At 44.5% G+C, this 20,573-nt stretch overlaps 2 protein-coding genes across 3 annotated transcripts in view; one reads left to right on the forward strand and one right to left on the reverse strand.

Moving 5' to 3' along the window:
- LOC147707368 (uncharacterized) overlaps positions 1-17,739 on the reverse strand; it is a 93,247-nt gene extending 75,508 nt beyond the window's left edge. The window contains exons 1-2 of the mRNA XM_086925092.1: positions 17,313-17,739; positions 16,467-17,034 (exon numbers count right to left, since the gene is read on the reverse strand). Coding sequence (XP_086781218.1) covers positions 16,467-17,034; positions 17,313-17,739 — 995 coding nt within the window. The remainder of the gene's footprint in view (positions 1-16,466; positions 17,035-17,312) is intronic.
- The window catches only part of DLGAP2 (DLG associated protein 2), an 800,561-nt gene that overhangs the window by 392,261 nt on the left and 387,727 nt on the right, over positions 1-20,573 (forward strand). The gene's annotated exons all lie outside the window — the stretch shown is intronic.

Raw genomic sequence — 20,573 nt, forward strand, 5'->3', positions numbered from 1 at the left:
ATCTGTTCCTATTCCATGTTCTTTCACTTTACTTATTCCTTCCGTAATTGTTTTCAAGCTGGCTTATATGTTTTTAAACGTATTCCTTATTACTAATGCACTGCATTTATTTTGCCAAAGTCTATGCCTGAATGTCGGTTTTCTTGTATAATGGAAGTTAGATGTGCTCACGACCCAACCAGTGGTAGTTCCTTTACACTTATCTCTTCTAGCAACATTTCTAGTTCACTGCCTGTGAATTTGACCTTTGCTTCTAGTCCACCATGATGGGTTCTGTTAACACAAAAACATCAGAGTATGATTGCGTAAATATTGTATTGGGTACATGAGATGGAAATAACATTGATGTATGCATGTATGTATGTTTTAGTCTTTGTAGAGTGCAAACCTAGTTCAAGATACACAGAGGACTGAAAAGAAGGCATGCACCCTCACAGCTCCCCATTAAGATGCAATCATTGGCGAAAAGGCCAGGGTAGACCATTAGGTCTGGGGTAGAGCTACTTGAAGAGGTCTCACTTCAGCTTCTTTCGGAATTGTAGGGGAATCCTCGTTATCTGATGTCGATATGAATACTGTTACAGATCAGTGGAGAAGGCTCATCTTCTGTTTCTTTCCTTCTTGCAATGTTTTGTATCCAGTCTCACGATATCAAGGCTCCTGGTCTGTTGTCCTGGTCCAGATGTCCTTAAACCATCCATTCTTTTTTTTTTTTGTTTGCACTTTTATATAGCATAAACTTGACCCGAAGGTATCAGAGTGAGATCCAGTTGCATTACAGACGGACACATTCATTTTTAGGCACGGGGAGATTAAGTGATTTGCCATGAATCACAGGATGCTTGAGCCTCCTGTCAGACTCAAACCTGATTCCCCAGCTTCAAAGTAGGCCACTCTAGCCGTTAAGCCACATCATCAAGTAGAAGTTCAAAGTAGGCAACTCTAGCCGTTAAGCCACAGCAACACGGAGAAGTTCAAAGTAGGTACTCTAGCTTTTAAGCCACATCAACAAGGAGAAGTTGAAGGATATGATAGGGTGGCATTGTACTACACTATTGTTGTGAGGACTGCATGTGTAATGCCTTTGTATCCAAAACATCTAGAGAACACACGTTAAACATACTTACCACCTTAAACGTGCATTGTATATTTACAAATTGCAGTTTCAACATGCACAATGATAAAATGTATTAGAAATCACACAGTAACAATCTTTGCATCCTACTTTTCTATCATGCCCAAGTACCAGGCTACTGAGGCTACATTCCACAGTGGAATTTGTAAAATATAAATACTTTTTAATAATCAATTTAAAAGTCTAAAATCACTGTAAGAAATGAGTAATAACTGTCATAAGTCGCTGTTTATATTTGAAAAACATGTTTTGGCAGCACTTCCACAACTCTTCAACTGCAATACGAGAAAACCCAGATCCGTTGAAGTGATCCAGCGGGAGTCTCCTGTGCTGTGAAACTGAGGGAGGGCAGACAGCTGAACAAGCAATCTGGCTAGAGTGCCTGCTTGCCTGAAAGAAATGTAAATGTTCACAACTGGTCAATCTGCAAATGTAAAGGGTGTTTGGAATCCGGTATGGGCTTTAAATTATGGAATCACTTAAAGTTTCCTCTTTTTAAGTGACATTCCAAGACACAGACCTTTGCAGAGGATCAACTAATAGAGGTTTCAAAATGTATCAATCATAGTGATTTCCCACTGATTAACTTAACTTGCATTTTATTTTCCGTTTAAGTTGTGCCTTATTTTATATGTAGTTACCTGAAGGTGATAGACAGAAAAAAATACTGACTATTTTTTTTCTTTTAGCCACACCTCTTATCTCCCCCCACGCTCTCTCTGCCCGCCCCTTTGCGCAAAGCATCATATGTTCCCATATGATTTTAATGCACTTAATGGTTCTCAGGAAATTTAGGACAATGTTGAAAATACTTCAGAATCGGGCCAATGACAATTGGCTTCTAAGTGTTTTATATGCCATTAAATAAAAACCAGAGTCACAGTCAACATTATTTTTTTTTGTCTTCAGCATCCTTGGAAACATGAGCAGGACACATTATTAATATTAAGAATATTTACTGATTTTCAAATTTCCTCTCAGGTTTTCACTTTATTTGTGCGTCTGGACCGATTGACCTATGGGTTCTTATCATGAACACATCAGCGCAGAGCTGAGCAGCTACATTTTCTTGCCTGAGAAGTCTAAAGTTCAAAGGTATTACTCAGAATGTTTCCAAGTTAATGCATGAACATTAGACAGTGAGCAGAGATTGCCCCTCTCTGTTAAAGACTCCTTCTATCTAAAGTTCATATTAACTTAATACAATTTTGAGTTATATGTATGAACTTTAGATGCCTCAGATGCAAAAAAGACAGACTGGTTTTCTCAGCTTGCCAAACATGTACAGGGTCAGACTTGGACAGAAAATAGGCCCGGGGACCAAAATAAAAGTGGCCCCCATTATCAACTCAGATAGCTAAAACGTGGCCTACATTTGCAAAACAAGTCAGTTTTAAACGTGTAAAGGCAATCTATGTATGTGTTGTGCAACACATGGGTGAGTGCACACAATGTGCTCGCTGGAGGCAATTTTTGTTGCAATACCAAAGAAAAAATAGCTCACCACACCATAAAACAGGCTCACAAGCAGCCAGAAAATGGACCCACACACTGACATGTCAGGCCAGCATTTTGGGCAATGCCAGATTGCCCTATAGGCCAGTCCGAATATGGTCATGTACAATGTTGGAAGACAGTGCCCATTCTGTGTCTCAGCACAATGCCTGTGAAATGTAACCAGCTGTCTTTTTTTCACAGGCCAACCAGCTAACAGTGACAGCCATGAGCAGGTCATCCCTGACATATTATAAGTTAAACAAAAGGGACTTCACCCTGGCTTCTAATTAATGAACTCTGATATGGAGGAGTAGAATAAAGCGTCACCTCTATGAAAAATGCTTCATAATCTGACACCTCGGTGACAAGCTTAGCAGCAAACCTCCTGCCATCTCTCCTAAAATTGTAACATATTTCAGAGAGTTGCTAGTCGTATGATGGAAGCTTTTGGTAAGAAATGGATCATGTACAGACATGAAGTTCTGCATTCGGATCCAAAATGAAGAAATATGATTTTCCAGTAAAATCACATTTCAGTCTGGGAGAAGGCAATGCAAACTTTTTATTGAATCCTTATCTTTTATTTAAACTACTTTCTTTGCTACTACCAGATTTGTGCATGTAATACTCGAGCACTGATTTGTGACCCTAGCTAATAATCGACCACAGTCATTAAAATGAGGCCATGCAGAAGCCCCTATTAATACCTTCGTGAAAGTAGGTAGTAGCCTTCCTACGGGCAAGGACCACCATTTGCATCAGAGCTGCTAATTAGAATGTGAGTAGAGCCTCCCTCAGCAAAGGTGTCACCACCCACATCACAACCACCAATTACAAATTTGAGGTGGAGGCAGCCAGTGAGATGATGTATCCACGCCTCTGAATCTATCTTCAGCCCGCCAAATCTCGGGCATGTAGGAATTAGATGGTAGTATTTACAGCTGAAGTTTTTAAGTGGCAGGGTTAAAGGCTAGAGATGGGGAGTCAGTGGCGCCTGTAGTCTGGGCAGTCTATGATATCACCCTGTTCAGTGCTCAGGGAATCCCTTTGGTGAAAATTGTTCCCATTACTCCGTTGCCTCAAGAAATCACATCATAATAATTTTCAGCAGTACATTTCTTGGAGAGCGCAAAGACTATCCGACAGAGGGTTAACCCTATGGATCCCTTGATGGTAGCCGTATCCCTAGGCTTCTCTTTTTGTCAGGTGTTTTTTGCACTCCAAATGTATCTGGGTAAAAAGTGGTGCATCTCACTGCAAACCCATCTGCTTCAAGCACGTAAACATTTCCAGATATATCGAAAACCAGTCCATTGGAATAGCTGGTGTGTGTGGAACTTCCTTTTTGTCTGTTTTGCAATACTTGCATTCCTTGCCCTGAGGATCTAGCTATCAACTCTACTTTTGTGGCTCTGTCAGTATCAAATACTCTATTCTCCACAACCTTCTGCTCCTCAGAAACACTAAGTGCTGATTCAGCAGGATGCACACTTGCATTTGTCAGGGAAAAGGAAGAGCATAGCCATTGGCCCAATATGGCCAGCCCCTTAAGTGTTGATGATTTCTTTCACCCCTCACCCATCAAGAAAAGCTCCTCCAGTGAGGTAAGGAGGTAGGACAGGTAGGATGGGGTAATCAAATAATCCACCCAAACCAGACACACACAATTAATTCAGACCCATGCTTGCTATACTATAGCTCTCTTCGTTGTCCTAGATGACAGGCTTTACACCAGCCATTAGATTTATGGGCCTAAATATCTGGGCAGCTAGTGAGAAATGAGGCTAATTTTTTTAAAATAGGAATTGTGACAATTTTACAGGAGCCCACTATTCATAAAGACATATGTTCATCGTCTGCCAAATGATAAAATATGTTTTTCCTCACCACCCGTGTGGAAATTACATTGCATCAGGTTTTACTGAGATGTACCAGACACTGCACCACTGGAGGATGCATCGATCACTATTCACTCCCCATGCATGGATAGCAAGGACTCCCCTTTCTCTGCCTCTCTTAGTTGAGTGAAGAAATGAGAATGTCTCTAGGTGGTGTCTTATTACATCTCTTACAGTGCTTGATTGTGAAAACGAGTCTGTATATACTGCTGTAGAGACTATAGAGTCTACAGAGATATCCCAGCCTAATCCTTTCATGCCAACAACAACCCAAACTACCTTCCTTCTTTAGGTAAGAATAAACCCCCCCGATACCAGACCTAGTGACAAGCTTCAAGATCTGGTCGTCAGTAACTCAAAGTGACCTCACCTTTTACCAGCTATCCTACTGAAGTTGGGTTAGGTAAGCATCATACAAATGCCCTGGGAAAGATCTTTTGTTTAAGCGAAGTAGATCCCATGAGCTGTACAGAACACTGTTAGCTCTAAATAATGGCACTAGTATGTGTAAGAAACAGGGTTATTAGTTGAGAGGAAACACTCAAATAATAAACACAATACTTGTCAGGGTGAGACACAAATAATAAATAAACCTGTACCTAACCCTCTGTAGCTTGGCACAAAGCAGTCAGGCTTAACATAGAGGCAACGTGTAAGGTATTTATGTAGCACTCAAACAGTAATAAAGTGAAAACCACTGAAAAATCCCAAACCAAGAAAAATAGAGTACATTTCAATAAATAAAATGATATCAGAAAAAAATCCAAGCCTTTTAGGCAGAGATCTTTAATTTAAAAGTTTTTAGTAAAAGTAGCACCTAAATCACAAAGCTCCATCTTTGGTTATCTGGTTGCGCCGGACCAAGACAAAGTCACAAGTACAGTCCCACCGCAATGGACCACAGGCCATATACTGGCACCAGGTTAGTCCCAGTGAGAGTTGCAACTTATGCCCTTGATGGGAGGCTTCTAGTCACTTTGCATCGGTTCTCATCAGGAGCCACGTGGCGCTGCAAGGCCAGGCCTGTGTCAAGTTAAATCATGCTGCGCCGGTTCCAATCAGAAGTTGAGAGGGCTGTGATGCGAGAACCTGAATCAAGTTGCATCTCGCTGCATCGGATCTGATGGAACCCACAGATTATCAGGGGGTACTCTCTGATGACAGCTAAAGGTCCAGGACCTGGGGGGCACCTCTTGGGGCTCAGCAGATGGGCTCAGGTAGGTCCAGGCAGGTCCAGTTGCAATAGTTCAGGTGGACAGGTGCAGGGAAGCGTCTGAAGTTGTGTCCCTGTAACTCACACAGGAGGCCATCAACTGACCTTTAGAGTCGATCTGGTGAGCCTGGGACTAAGGCAAGCAGATCTAATCTTCCTTCTCATAAAGAAAGGCAGTCTTCCAGCAGCAGGCCAGTCCTTCTTCTGTAACTTCTACAGGTCCAGGAGAATTCTGATGAGTGGCCTGGAAGGCCAATAGTTTTACCTGGTCCTACCCTTTATGCGGGGAGAATGTCTTTCCTGTCTCCACAACTGGTTCTATAAAGTTCTTCCTCTTCCCCTTGTCAAGGATCCAAACTGTCTGAGGACCGAATACAGGGGAGACAGGCCCAGACTGGAGGTACCAGGCATGGGCTATTTACCGGGAGGGAGGATGTGTGGGTGCTGGTTTTGTTACTGGGTGCTGATTTTGTTGCTGGGTGCCGATTTTGTAGCAGTACCACTCATTTATGAGCCTCCCGGGGGTATTTAGTGAATTGGTGGGATGTTAGTGACAGTTCTGGTTTTAGGGCAGAGATATTTCAAGTAAGATGACAGAACTAAGGGCCAGATGTAGGTAACTTCCATTTAGCGAGTCCTTAATAGCGATTATTACAGAATCGCTATTAAGGACTCGCTAAATGAAATGTAGGTAGGAATCACTAAAATATTATCGATTCCTTAACATTCCTTAATAACAAATCAGTGATTCCGATTCTTTATTAAGGAATACCTAGTCATTCATTCCTATGGGCTAGGAGGCCCATAGGAATTAATGGGAAGAGATTCACTATTAGCGATTCGGTATTACCGAATCGTTAATAGCGGGAGGTATTTCAAGGGTGCCAGGATGTCCAAAAGACACCCTGTTGCACCCCTGAAATGTGCAGGGGTGCACATGTGGCGCACATACATGCCCCAAGGGCATGGATGTGTGCCACATGGCACGTTAAAAAAAGCAAAAAAGTGCTTTTTGTAAGGAAATCGCTACTTACCACCAACTTGAAGTTGGTAGTAAAAGGCGATTCCTTAAGGCTGAGGTGCACTGTTTTCAGTGCTACGTACATTGCATTTAAGGAATCAGTATTTCAGATTCCTTAAATGCAAGAGCAAAATAAGGAATCGCTATTTTACGAGTCCTTATTTTGCATGTAGGTTTAAAGTCACCTACATCGCACATGGCTAAATACCGGTCGGTAACGCAGAAATGTAAGGAATTTCGGAGTTACAGACCGGTATTTAGCCACCTACATCTGGCCCTAAGTGCCTTTGCAAAACTTAAATCTTGACTTTGTCAGTCGTCATGGAAATAAAGGACTGACAACAGCACTCATTTTCGAAGCTGCTAGAGAGTTGAGCACAGGTTAATTTGGGATTTGCTTCAGGCTTCATCCTCACAGAAATTGTGGCTGTTGCTTGAGTTGCTTGCGATGCAATGGGGGAAGGATGTGAGGAGTAAGGGATGTAAGAGGGAGAGGTGCCAGGTGGGGGATATGCAAGGTCGGGGGAAAATGAGGAGAGAGAGTTTTAAAGAGGACTAGATGCAATGAGTGTAAGATATGAGGAGGGAAGGATGTGAGGATGGAAGGATGAGAGGAGGGACGAAGAGATGTAAGAAGGGTGAAACGTGAAGATGGATTAGTATGATGAGGGAGGCATGAGAGCTCGAAAGCTGAGACGGAGGTATAGGAGTGATATTCTCAGATGTCTCCACATTTGTCAATAACATTGCACAATGGAAACCTGAGGTCCAGCTAAACAAGTGTGAAGTAGGGCCTATTAGGGTATCCTCGTGCCTCAAGTACAGTACGTATATACCTGGCTGAACCCTATTACCTCTACTAGTGCTAATACTGTAGCACCACTAGCCCTACCTGTACCCAGTACCTCTACTTTAGTACTTCAGCCCCTACCTATCTCATAATATGTCTACCATATTTATATACAATAACCAGTGAATTATTCCTCTCCTAGAGTTGGCAGTGCTTGTGAGGAGGGAAAATACATCACGCCTAAACTCTACCACACTTAGTGGTGGGATAAAGGGGGGCAACTTTTTTTTTAAATGAAACCCTCACCCACTCTAGTAATGACATGCTTCATCGTCGGGTTCACCCTCACTCCTAAAGGCTCGACTATGTTTCCGGGAGCTCTTTGAATACTTTTGTTTTGGGTTTTATTTACAGTTAAAATAAGTTCCTCATCCAGCCCCAAGGTATCTCTTTATTAGCAGGGAGGATGGGAGAGATCAAAAACGATATGAGGACCCTGTGGTTAAAACACATGGGAGAATTAGTCCTATCTTTACCCCAGGGCCTCTACCCCTAACTATACCTTAGTACTTCAGGCCCTTCCAATATGCCTCTTCCGAACGTATTCCTAAACACCTCTTCCTTAATTTCTACCCTTATACTGTCAATAAGGGTATGCCTGTGCCAACACAATACACCCAAAGACAGGCCGATTGGCAGGGCCTGACAGCTCTTGTACACTTTGATAGCCCTAGTGACAGTGGATAGCTATTATAATGTGTAACTTGGTGGATGACCAGTGAGTGGGTTCCAACTGAATGAAAAAACGTTTGCATTCAGCTGCCTAAATTATGGCTACTGATGTGTCACAAGGCACAATTGCTGTGAACAGAGGTGAATGTTACTTCCCTTATAAGAGGAGCCCCCCTCGCAACAGCTTCCAATGGGCACGCAAATTTTTCATTTGCTGTACCCCCAGCTTCCCATCAGTGTAAGGCCACTTTTTACAGATGCTGTATGTTTCTTCCTTCAATGAGCAAAAGAGCATGCCCTAATTCATGTTTCCCAGTAACATTTAAGTCCTCCTGTGCTGCCACATTGCATATTTTAATCTTAACAAAGCCACTGTATGGGAGCAAGGAGAAACCTAAACAAAAGACTGAGCAATGTGAGTATCACCAAAAGGCTGTCAAGCTAAATACGAACCAGTGACCAGATAGGAATATGTGCATGCATCACTGAACTACAGCCAGAGAGACTTATTCCATGTTACTTACCAGTACATCAAGGGGGATATGTACTAGGAAATGGAGGAGAGAGGCATTCGCCTACCTGCCTTAACGCCTCTCTCCTCCACTTCTGAAAAGCAAGGCTGCACCATATTTACAAAAATGCGGTGCAGTCTTGTGTTTCCCCCTGCAATGGCGCTAAGTTTAGCAACTTAGCCCCAACGCAGACACGCTTGCACCAGAGTGCAAGGGTGTCTGCATGCAGTGGCTGAATGTTTATGTACAGGAAGGTGTCCCTTCCTGCACATAAACAATCCTAGAAATACCGTTCTGTCACTTTCATGTGGGCTGCTTCATGCAGCACACATGAAAGTGACAAAATGGCATTTGTTTTAAAGTTTGTTTATGTACAGGAAGGGACACCTTCCTGCACATAAACAAATCATGGTATTTTGTTTTTTCCATGTGTGCTACACAAGGCAGCACACATGGAAAAAGCAAAAACGAGGAGAAATAATGCAATTCTCCTCATTTTTCTAACATAAGACTAGTTTTTACCTGGTCTTAATTTTGGCTCTGCCTGATATGTACGCCACCCTTGTACATAGGGGCAGCGTCAAAATGAATGCGTGTTGCGGTGGAATGCCCACAGCAACACCCAATGCCCACCCTTTTCACGCTAACCATAGCGTGAAAGGGGACCTTATGTACAAGGCAGCGTTAAGCCGCGTTAAGGGGCTTGACACTGCCTACATCAGGCGCAGCCCCTATTGCCCCCACAACATAAATATAGGTGACGTTGTGGTGGCCATAGGGGCTTGTACATATGCCCCCAAGTTTCCATGACTGGGCTCTAATTTTGCGTCGTATATTTTGCAACAATGAAATAGCTAAATATTAAAACTCCCAGAATGTTTTAGGTTGTCAAACGACAATGGGGATGATGTGGTGGGGGTTTGCTTCAGGAGAGAAAGGATGAAGGGAGTAGGCTAGTTTGAACATTTAAGCCAATGCTGCTTTTGGTTCCGACTCGATCCCTTAGGGCAGGGCTCGTGTCCGCTTCATTTGTGTGTGCAGGAGGCAAAGCCCTTTGAAATGTAAGCGGGCTGGGTACAGCCCCTCCAAGTTATTCTGCCAGGATAACCCTTCCTGTCCACACCTAAGCCTCCTTTGTATTACTGCCTGGCTTTAAATTGTGCCACTCAAAGGGCTCAATAGCCAATTTAAAATGATTTGAGTTTCGTTCTTTTCTGACTTTTCATTTAGATATTGATTGGTTGCCAGTACTCTTACCTTGCAGGGGAGCTTGTCAGGTGAGATGGGGTTGCTGGACCCCAATTTGTTCCTTTCTTTTGCCCCATTCATTATCGCTTCCTGAGGCGTGCTAGAACTCCCCTGAAGCCGGCCATGCCCACGGCCATGCTCCTCTATGCTGGCCTTTTTAGAGGACGCCCACGCAGGGTCCTTTGAGGTGTTCATGTAATTGGCATTTACTTTCCTTGTACAACACATGCGGTGGATGTTTTGAGGGTTCCTGGTTCCCACTTTACATTGTGCCGATCAAAGGGCTCCATAGCCCACTTTGAATGATGTTATGAGTTCTATTCTTTTCTCACTTTTTATTTAGTTTTTGCTTGGTTGACAGTACTCTTGCTATCCAGTGGAGCTGCTGAGGTGAGAAGGGGTTGCGCGACTCCAATCTGTTCCTTTCTTTTGCCCCATTCATTACAGCTTCCTGAGGCTTGTCAGCACTTCACTGAAGCCGGCCACGCCCCTCTATGCCAGCCCCTTTAGAGGAACGGTTAGTGAGTCCACACAATGGACATGCACAGCGGGCACGCCACTAGTGAACCGAAGGCACGACGAAGGCAAGCCTGCCCGTGCCTGTCTGTGGTCTGACTGCACCATGCACCAGGATCACATGTCAGCTCTCTATCGAGGGCTATACGAGAGACAGGCTGATGGCTATTGGTAACAAGCATAAGTAAAGTGGCTGAGATGTTTGCAACAGCAATGCTAATTTTAGTCTGCTGCTTTAAATGCAACTATGATTTTAGGTCTAATTTAACCAGGGTGGTATTGTTAATTTCCCACCAAAGGCCCCAGGATGCCAATCTGAACTGATTTTGGAGGTGCTATTAAACATATTCGAATTTGCGCAATCTATGGACTGCTATGCCTCAGATTTAGCATTGCTTACTGAAACCTGGATCAACAGCTCAGCGCATTCATGTTTGAAAATGGCCGCTCCTAACAGCAATGACATGCATAGACTAGATAGACAAGTTAAAATGTTGTGATTATTTATCACAATCATATTAAAGCAGTGGTCATTCCTTCTATCGTCTTAGAGGGATAAGCATTAATGTTTACCTTTCAATTCAATAAAACTGTTGTGTTCGATGGCACTTTGGTGTTCCGTCCGCCAGGGCCTTGAGACAGTTTTATTACATCTGTACAAGCCTTCATGGAATACTCTATGGAATTTCCCAATTTAAATTTTCACATAGAGGTCGAGGAAAGCTCTGAAGCCGAGCATCTGGTTGACTGCCTTTGTAGCTTTGGCCTTAGTTAGTCAACCAACCCACTCATAAGGTCCAGACCATGCTGGATGGAATCTTCATTAATAATCCTTCTTTAAGCTTCGACAAAGCTTTTCCTTTGCCCTGGTCTGATAGCAGAGCAGTTTCTTTCAAACTTGCTGTTCTGCTAGAAATACCTGTACTTCCAAACCTCAGAAAGTCATAAAATGTTACCCTTGCTGTAAAATCAACAATTTTGAGTTAGATACCGTACTAAAAACTCCTATCCAAGTATTTGATACTAAAATTGAAGTTGCCACCTCCAATTTTACCAAGTGAATAGATTCTGCCGCTACCAGAGTAGCCCCAGAAAAAAAACTATGAGAAGAAACACGAAAAATCCCTCTAGACCAGAGGTCTTCAAACTTTTTGATGCCGAGACCCCCCTTGTAAAACCTTTTTGGGCGTAAGGACCCCCTTCCGACAAATGTTTCTAGAAACTGGTACTAGACCCTTGGAATTCTCCTGAGTTTAGGAAACATAAACATATCTGTATCGCTAAAGAACACAGATGAAAAAGAGAATATTATACAGAAGAGAACAACAAATACAAAATAGTCCTAGACAAGTAAGAAGCACTAAAAATATCAGCAAAAATGAAATGTTTTACGGAAAAGATAAACACTGCCAAAGAATCTGCAAGATAACTTTTTAAAATTGTTACTATCCTCTCTAACTTCGATCAAAGTAAGTCTTTTACCCCTGACCACGGTTTTTTGTAATAAGCTAGCTGACTTTTTCCAAACCAAGGTAAATAGTGTTTATGAGAAATTCTCCCGTAATCAATACGCCCCTATGTCATGTCCATGGTCGACCGAAAATTAAAATTGCACCCTGAACACCATTGACTCTTTAACGGAGTACTCAACTGAAGATAGAGTAAAAACACTTCTGGAGACTACTAAGTCGGGATACCTCTAGGATCCTTGCCCGCCCTTCGTGCGGCAATTGATCTCTAGTATGATTTCTGGACACCTTGTTAAAATCTTGAAAATTATCCTGCCACTGGTCATTTCCCTGCGGCATGGAAAAAGGTGCTGGTGTATTGAATTCGAAAAAACTTCTCTCTGACCAAGGAGATGCGAAAAATTATTGGCCCATTTTACACCTGCCGCTGTCTACTAAAATCCTTGAAAAAAACCATAAATTATGAGCTGATGACTTTTTAAACAGTTAAAATCCGCTGGATCCATCTCAATATGGACTCATACCGTACAACATTACAATACTTTCATGTATGCCTCACTACCCGAAAATAGTCACCTGGAATGTCAATAGGATAAACGACCAGGCAAGGAGTGGCAGGTTTTAACCTAATGTTCCTACCTGCTACACCTTGCATGCACCCATAGTGAATATAAAAATGGAAATACAGGGAGAGAATCTTTAAGAAAATGGGGTTCAACTCACACCGATAGTAAAAGTGCAGGTGAATAATTACTAAACACTCTTGACATCAAATGTGACTTCCAGCATTAATGCAACCACATCCTCGAACCACTCTCTGGTTTCTGTGACTATGACTGGGTGATAATTTTCCCAACATACTCACAACTGAGTATGTAATCCTTTTAAATGATAACTTTCTCTGCTACTGGGGTAATCCTATCTAAGTCATGTTAATCTAAATTCAGTTCTGGCTGTGTGGTGTGGACACTTTCATCTTCATCATTCATCTCTGATTTATTGACCAGTCTGCTTTCTTCAAACTTCTCTCTCACTGGTAGAAAAGAATTCCCGGATGCCAAGGCATAGTCCTACTTTATACATCCTCTAATACACATCGATAAAAGAAAACCTTTACAAGGCCCTTATCTTCTTTCTGAAGTATGCCTAGTCTTAAACTTCCAAGTAATGACCGAGATGATAGAGCAGTCATATTGACCTGGATTGAGTAATTGAGCACTGTGAAAAGAAAGTGATCGTAAAAGAGATCAAGACATCCATTTGAGACATTTTGTATTTTGGGGCCATTGTCAGATACATCTGATCTAATTGCATGGCTCTTGATGGATGGTATTGTGCCAGTTTTCACGAAAGAAGAACAGGCATTTCCTGAAAGTTCAGATGAACTATGAAAGCCAGGTAGAAGAGAGAAGTGTGTCTCACTGCAATAAAATGCTATATTCACACAGAGGTTGATAGAGCCATTCTGTACTTCGGATACTGAACAGTAGTTGTAACTGATGCATTTTGTAGCCTTCGCATATTTTTCAGCAGGCATGGGTGTAAATCCTCCATCAGTTCGATTCAACCTAACTCAGCTTACCACAATTCTAACTTACAACAGCTCCCACTTAAAGTCACTGAGAAAAATAGTTTTCTCCCAAAATTCTTTATCAGTGAAACTAGCTGAGAAATCAACCTCAGTGACTCAGAAGAAATCTTCATTCACCTGCACACATCGAGGGATCTTAAAACTATAAATTAAATATCTATTGGCCTGCACATACACAGAGATCATATGTGCCATTAAGGCTTGCTTCGAAGGTTTACCCTTAAAACAGTTGTGATTCATTCAACGGACTATCCATATCAGACAGTTGGAAAAATGTTAAACACCTCTCTGCTGGCAGATCAAAATTTGGAAATCAGCTTTCCATCATTTTGCAATTATAAAATAACACACCAAACGAGTGTATTATTCTTATTAACAGGACTGGATAGGTGTTGAAGAAAAGAAATGACACTGTAACCCTAGTGGAAGTTTGCATTTACGTTTCTGTGAGGGTGAATAGAAAGGGAGCACTACCACAACGCACCATCATTTTTCTTGTAGAAAATATGTTTTCCAGTCTAAAGCTTAGAAAATTTCATTTGCCCTAAGCCTTCTTGTTTTTTTAGAACTTTACATTTTTTACGAATTTTAAACAATTACTTATTAATAGCAGAGAGCAACCTTCATCATGGCATACTCGCCGAATACACTGACATAGTACAGTATAATTAACAAACATTCTATAAAAAAAAATGGAAAGATAGCGAAGCCCATTAAATACAACCAAAGATTTGCAGCCAGATTCATCAACCAAAATTGTGATCGCAATAGCTGCGAATTAGCTATTGCGATCGCAATCAAAAGAAAAGCAGTTCATGATTAGAAAATGTATAAAATTGTGAATTCGCAAAAGAAATTCTGCGAAATCGCAAAATAATTCGCAGAATCTAGGAGGAACCCCTATAGCGAATCGGATTTAGCGAGAATCCATGGATTCTGCTAAATATTTTGCGAACTCGCTAAATATTCGCTAATGCAATTCATGAAAACTCGCAAATAGCGAAAAATCAGAAAATCACTATTCGTGACGCGCAATTTAAGGAGAACCCAAACCAGGTGGTAACCATGAAGAAGAAAAAAAAATCTAGCCACAGTTGCCGGCCTGACCAAACATACTTAAGGAGACACAGTAGGTGCATGAGGACTTTCACGATGCCAGGACTCTACATGGTGGTCAGGCGGCGAAGGCTCCAGGCTGCAGCAAGGAACAGACGCAGGATCCATGGGGCGAACATTCCGCCAGCGAATCACCCTTCTGTGCCAAACTGCGGAGCACATCTACTCCAAGTACCGCCTGAATGGGGCAATGATCACTAAGCTGATCCGGGACCTAGACCACCTGATGCAGCACCCAACAAGGAGGACCAATGCCTTGCCCACCCATGTCCAGGTCTTGTGCAGCCTGCACCTCCTGACCTCCGGAAGCTTCCAGGGGGTAGTTGCCGTTGCAGGGGGGATCTCCCAGAGCACCATGTCCCGCAGCCTAAGGAGTTTCCTGGAGGCAATGCTGACCCGGCTACACCATTACATCACATTCCCGACCACCCAACAGGGCTTGAATGAAACCAAGCATCCTTTTTACAACATTGCGCAATTCCCACATGTAATAGGATGCATTGACTGTACCCACATCCACATCTGCCCACCTGCACAAACAGAATACATGTATAGGAACCGCAAGTCCTACCATTCCCTGAATATCCAGATGGTGTGCAACTCTAAGACAATCATCACGGACATAGTGGCACAATACCCGGGGAGCACACATGACTCCTTCATATTCCGGCACAGCGGCATGCACACACGACTGGCCAGGGGAGACTTTGGCGAAGGACACCTACTAGGTAAGTACACATGCCAACAAATAGTACATTGTGACCATGTATCTGCGCATAACAGGCACTCACCCTCTGCTCCTTTCATTCAGGTGACAGCGCCTACGGTCTCCGTGAGTATCTCCTCACCCCATACCTCAACCCTGCCACACCACAGCAACGGCGTTACAATGCTGCACAGATACGCACAAGAAATTGCATTGAGAGGACATTTGGCCTTCTGAAGAGCCGATTCCGCATACTTCACAAGACTGGTGGGGCCCTAAAATACGAGCCTGAGGTCTGCTGCCGCATCGTGGCCGTGTGTGCAATACTCCACAACATTGCTACCAAGCGCAGGATACCTGTAGAGATCTCTGGCAGTGAGTCCGAAGGGGACAACCCCCAACCTGCACATGTGCGTCATGACTCGGGGAGAATCCTGCTGAAGGACACAGGCGGCGCAACCAAATCACAATTAACTGTTTCTAGTGCACCCACTCCCCTCACCCAACACTTCACTCATGCATGACAATTGAAATAATGACATGAGTCTGATTAACTGGTACTGAATATATATTATTGTTTTTTTCACAATAATGTGGCATTTTTTCTTACAGTTACATGAGAGCTGTATTGAATCATACATCCCCATGTATGGGAGGAGGGCATGCTTGTCTCATCAGCATGGCCCTGCATAGCACGAAATATATTGTCAATGGCGCCTCCAGGTGGACGCTCCCAGTCGCCTTTCCACCTCTTCCTCAGCATTTGCCCGTGAGGCAGCAGTGGGCCTTGTGCTGCGATGGGGTACTGTCACCAGTGGCAATGATTGGCTGCTTTGGCTTGAATTGCCCTCACTTGCGTCATCCCCCCCCACCTGCCTGGCCATGGCCAGTCTCCTGTAGACCCTGCACTGCAGTGGTGACTTGCTCCAGTGCCCTAGCGACATCCTGGCAGCATTGCACCATTTGAATTTTGTGAGAGTTGGGAGGTGGCATTCCCTATGATGTGGTTCGAGCGTGTGTACGCAGACAGGCGGGTCAGCAGCTGGCGGTGGCAGCGCCGGTTGACGTCCCGCTGGGTCAACATGGCCTGGGTGTTTTCCTCCACTGCAGTGGTCATCCTCTCCATTCTGTCAGAGAGCTGTCCCACATTCCTTGCAGTCTTGTGCAGCTGCAGGTGAATGGCTGCAAGATGACGTGCCTGCTTCTGGTGTATGCGGAGCATACGGCGCTCAATTGACAGGCCAGGTACCCGCACATTCAGCCCCCTGCCTGCGCATGGTGTTGTGTTGCGCGGCTCCCTCACTAGTCCGCTGGACTGTGTTCTCACAGTGGCTGTGCGCCAAGTTTGTTTCCGTGCTGCAGCTGTTGTTGCCAGTGCCACTGGCATGGGTGTCACACGTTGCGGTTGTGGCGCGCCTGTTGTTGCTGAGGTGGCCCTGTCCACAGGGGCAGGTGGTGGTACTACTGCTGGTGCTGCTGCTTGTCCTGATGGTCCTGGTTGAGAGGAAGGATGGACGTCTCCCTCGGTGTCCGCAGGATTGTCATCTATTTGCAGGGCCTCACTATCAGTGCTGGGTTCTTCAGCGCCACCTGTCATGTAAAGTGGACGTTGATTAATGACATGTATCTTGCAAATGTAAGGTTGCTACATGCATGCAGGCTAGCATTCCCTGACTGGCTGTAGGATTGACTCTCACTGGACAGGTCTGGCTGTATGGGGCTAGATGGAAATTGTGGTCAGAATACATGTCCCGCAATGCAATAGGGCTTTTCTGGTGTGCATGGGCTGCATGACAGTGGTTTCTAATGGGTTGCTCTGCGGTCATGGCCATTGTTAGGGGACAGGGTCGCACTCACATGGCACTTACCTTGGGATTCTTGGGTGGGTCGGGAGGAGTCCAGCCGGGTTACCCCCACGCATGCCTGGGGATTCAGGGTGTCCTCCAGAAGGTCCTCCAGTGGGGTGTTGGGTGGTACAGTGGGCTCTCCTCCTCCTGTTGTGACACGCTCCCCCAGCCTCTCTGCAATCCTCTCCTTGGCACGCCCTCTGAGGTCGTACCACCCCTTCTTTAATTCATCTATGGAGTGCTGGGTCACTCCCACAGAATTTACTTTGGCGCGGATGCACATCCAAATGCGTCTTTTGTCCGCCTCAGGCACCCTCCTTGAGTCCTTCCCAAAGAGCCGGTCATGTTCTTTGATCACTCCCTCAATAAGGTATTCCAATTCTTGCTCTGAGAATTTGATTTTTCGTTTCCTTCCTGAGGAACTTTTCCCAGGTGCTTCCTGGGACATTTTCTGCTGTGGGGTGTCTCCTCAATTTGAGCTGGAGGTGGTCTGGAGTGGAGCTCTGGACAGTGCTGCTTCCACTTCAGGCTCAGTATGCAGAATGAGGGAGGGAACTGCCTGCTTCCTGGTTGTGATGTCATCACTGTGCACGAAATGCGACTTCCCGTTTTTGCGATCTCGCAATTAGCGAGATCGCAATTTGCGATTTCGGTAATTGCGAGATTGCAATTTAAACATGGAAAACGGCCGAATCTGCGAATTTTATGCGATTTTGGCAAAATCGCAATCGGCAATTGCGGCATTTGTTCATGAATCCCATTCTGCGAATTCTAAATTGCGATTCGGTATTTCTCGCAATTTAGAATTCTGAGAATTTGGGTTTGATGAATCTAGGGGTTAGACATTGAGGTCACCTACCTTTGGAAAACAAAGGCAACACGACATAGTATAAAACAAAAACAGGTGCTTGTGCTACGTAACTAACTTAAGTTAATGTCAGAGGAAAGTTACCTCATCAGGGCTGGTGAAGAACAATCACTCATGAGCCCCTCCATCTGCTATATATCAGCACATTGCCAAAGGGTCTTCAGAGTGGGTCAAAGTCCAAACCAGTCAGGCGCACCTTTCCATAGAAGGCTTCAGGTAAAATATAAAGCAAACATGAGGAAACAAGTGTCTCAGGGCAATAACCATGTCCAACAGACTGGGATGAAGGAGGAGTTATCGTCCCAGAGTAGCGAGGATAAGGGCATTGGGATATGAAGTATAGGGAGGGGAGAGGAACAGGGGTCCAAGTCATGCAGTGCCAGATGCACAGAAAAATGCCCAGTAGCACCCACCGGTCATCAGAGTTTGGAATGTTTGGGTCTCTTAGTAGTGGTGATCTTGAGGAAGTACCTGACACATATCCAGCAAGCACCCTCATTCATATTCATTCATAATCTATATTTTTGGGTCCACCTCTCACCCTACTCACAACCTATAACGATGAGGGGCAGCAGACACTCATTGGGGATTAGTTTAATATAGTAAGCCACGTCATCGGTATCAGGTAAAGAGAAAGGCCAGGTATTTTATAGAATGTTCCTTGGAATCCATCATTCCTAGGTGCTTTCAATTCGTCTCCTTTGTGACTTCTCCATCTAACTTGACACTAGCAACTTCAGTAAATTAACAGTAGTTGGGAAGGCATCGTACTTTTCAATGATCTGGGCTTGTTTAGAATCATACAGACTACCAAAAAATAAGCAATTTCCTTTTTTATCCCAGTGGTTCAACCAATATTAGAGAATATTCTAAACACTAGCTCGTAGGTGATTTGGCGCCTTTCATACTCAGCAGCAATTAAAATGGAGAACTGTTAACTCTGCTCACAGATCAGGAGAAGACAAAAAAGAACCTAATCGCCCCGGACAGTCACAACAGAAGAGATTGTTCTCCAATAAATCAACAATGCACTCACCTCCATCAAGGATTTCAGATAATTTTTCAACAAGCAATTGTAGGGAAAACACACTGTTCATCAGCCTGAAAAATGGTGAAAACACTGTTGCATACTACTAAAGTAAAAGGGGCGGGCCAAGTGGGTGGAGATTGTAGGTGATTTGTTGCCTTTGCATACTCAACAGAAATTAAAAGAGAGAACTGTGGACTCTGTCATCAGACCAGGAGACGAGAAAGAAGAACTCACCTGTCATGGACAGCCACCAAAGGAGAGATTATGCTCCAATAAATCAACAATGCATTCACCTCCATCAAGGATTTTAGATTTTTTTTCGGGGGCGTGGCTGAGCAGGCGACTAAGTTGTCCGCCTAACTCGAGAACTCTGGAGCCATCGCCGCTTTTAATTCACCCTTCTGCTCTAAACCCCACTGCGGATGTCCTGATGTCTGTGCTCTGCTTTAACCCCAACAACGACGACTAGATGTGCCCAGGAGGCTGAGATTCATGTGCTGGACCTCCGGGCCTAGCGTGGCCCTCTGAGGCTCCGAGTCACCAGGGGACTCGATTGAACCTGAGGGCGGGGCCTGGAGCACTCTAGCGCGCCACAAATCTTGTACTGGCAGCCCTTCCAGCCCAGCTCGCGGACCCCGCCGCTTTACCAGCTACTCGACGGCCAGCTCTGGAACTCCTGCCTGGGCTGTTTCCTTGCCGTCGGTCCACCTTATGGGTGAACATGATGATGCACTGCTACGGAGCTCTTACGGAGTAAGTCCACATGCCACAAGCAAGTGTTTTCCCGGGGCAGGACCCGATGAACTGATGCTTGCACACAGCGGGCCCCTTTGGATCTGCTCCTGTTCCCACGGTTGGGGGTGCCTGTATTTTGGGCCACGTAAAATCTTGCCCCCTGGGTTCCCTTTTCCAGATTTGGTCCGCTTCATGTGCACACACATATGCGCCATTGCCTACAACACTGGACCGTTCTCAAGGCCTATAGTGACCTCAATGCCTCCTCCCACATAATTCCCGGTCTGTGGAAGTATACCTGCTGTAGCTACCACCCACGGGCAGTGGTACAGGCGTGCCATTGGCTTCCTTAGCCCCTTGCCTGATGCACTGCCTAGCTGCCTGCATGAATTGCGCATTGCCTGCCAGCGCACAGCATTTTACTCCCCCCAATTTGTCATTCCATCATCCCCAACAGCAAAGATGGGTCGCCTGACCCCAAACAGCGGCAGCTAACTTTCGACAGGGCAAGACCCTGCGACGGGATGATAATGATGGGCAGCTGACCAAGATCAACCCTGGATGAAGGGAGCTGCAGCCGTTTTGTCTGAGCTGAAAGTGAGATCCCAGTCTATCGATGCCCGATTAGACGCCCTAAATAGCCAACATG

Source organism: Lissotriton vulgaris, chromosome 6 (assembly GCF_964263255.1).
Source record: "Lissotriton vulgaris chromosome 6, aLisVul1.2, whole genome shotgun sequence".
In the NCBI taxonomy this organism is placed as follows: Eukaryota; Metazoa; Chordata; class Amphibia; order Caudata; family Salamandridae; genus Lissotriton; species Lissotriton vulgaris.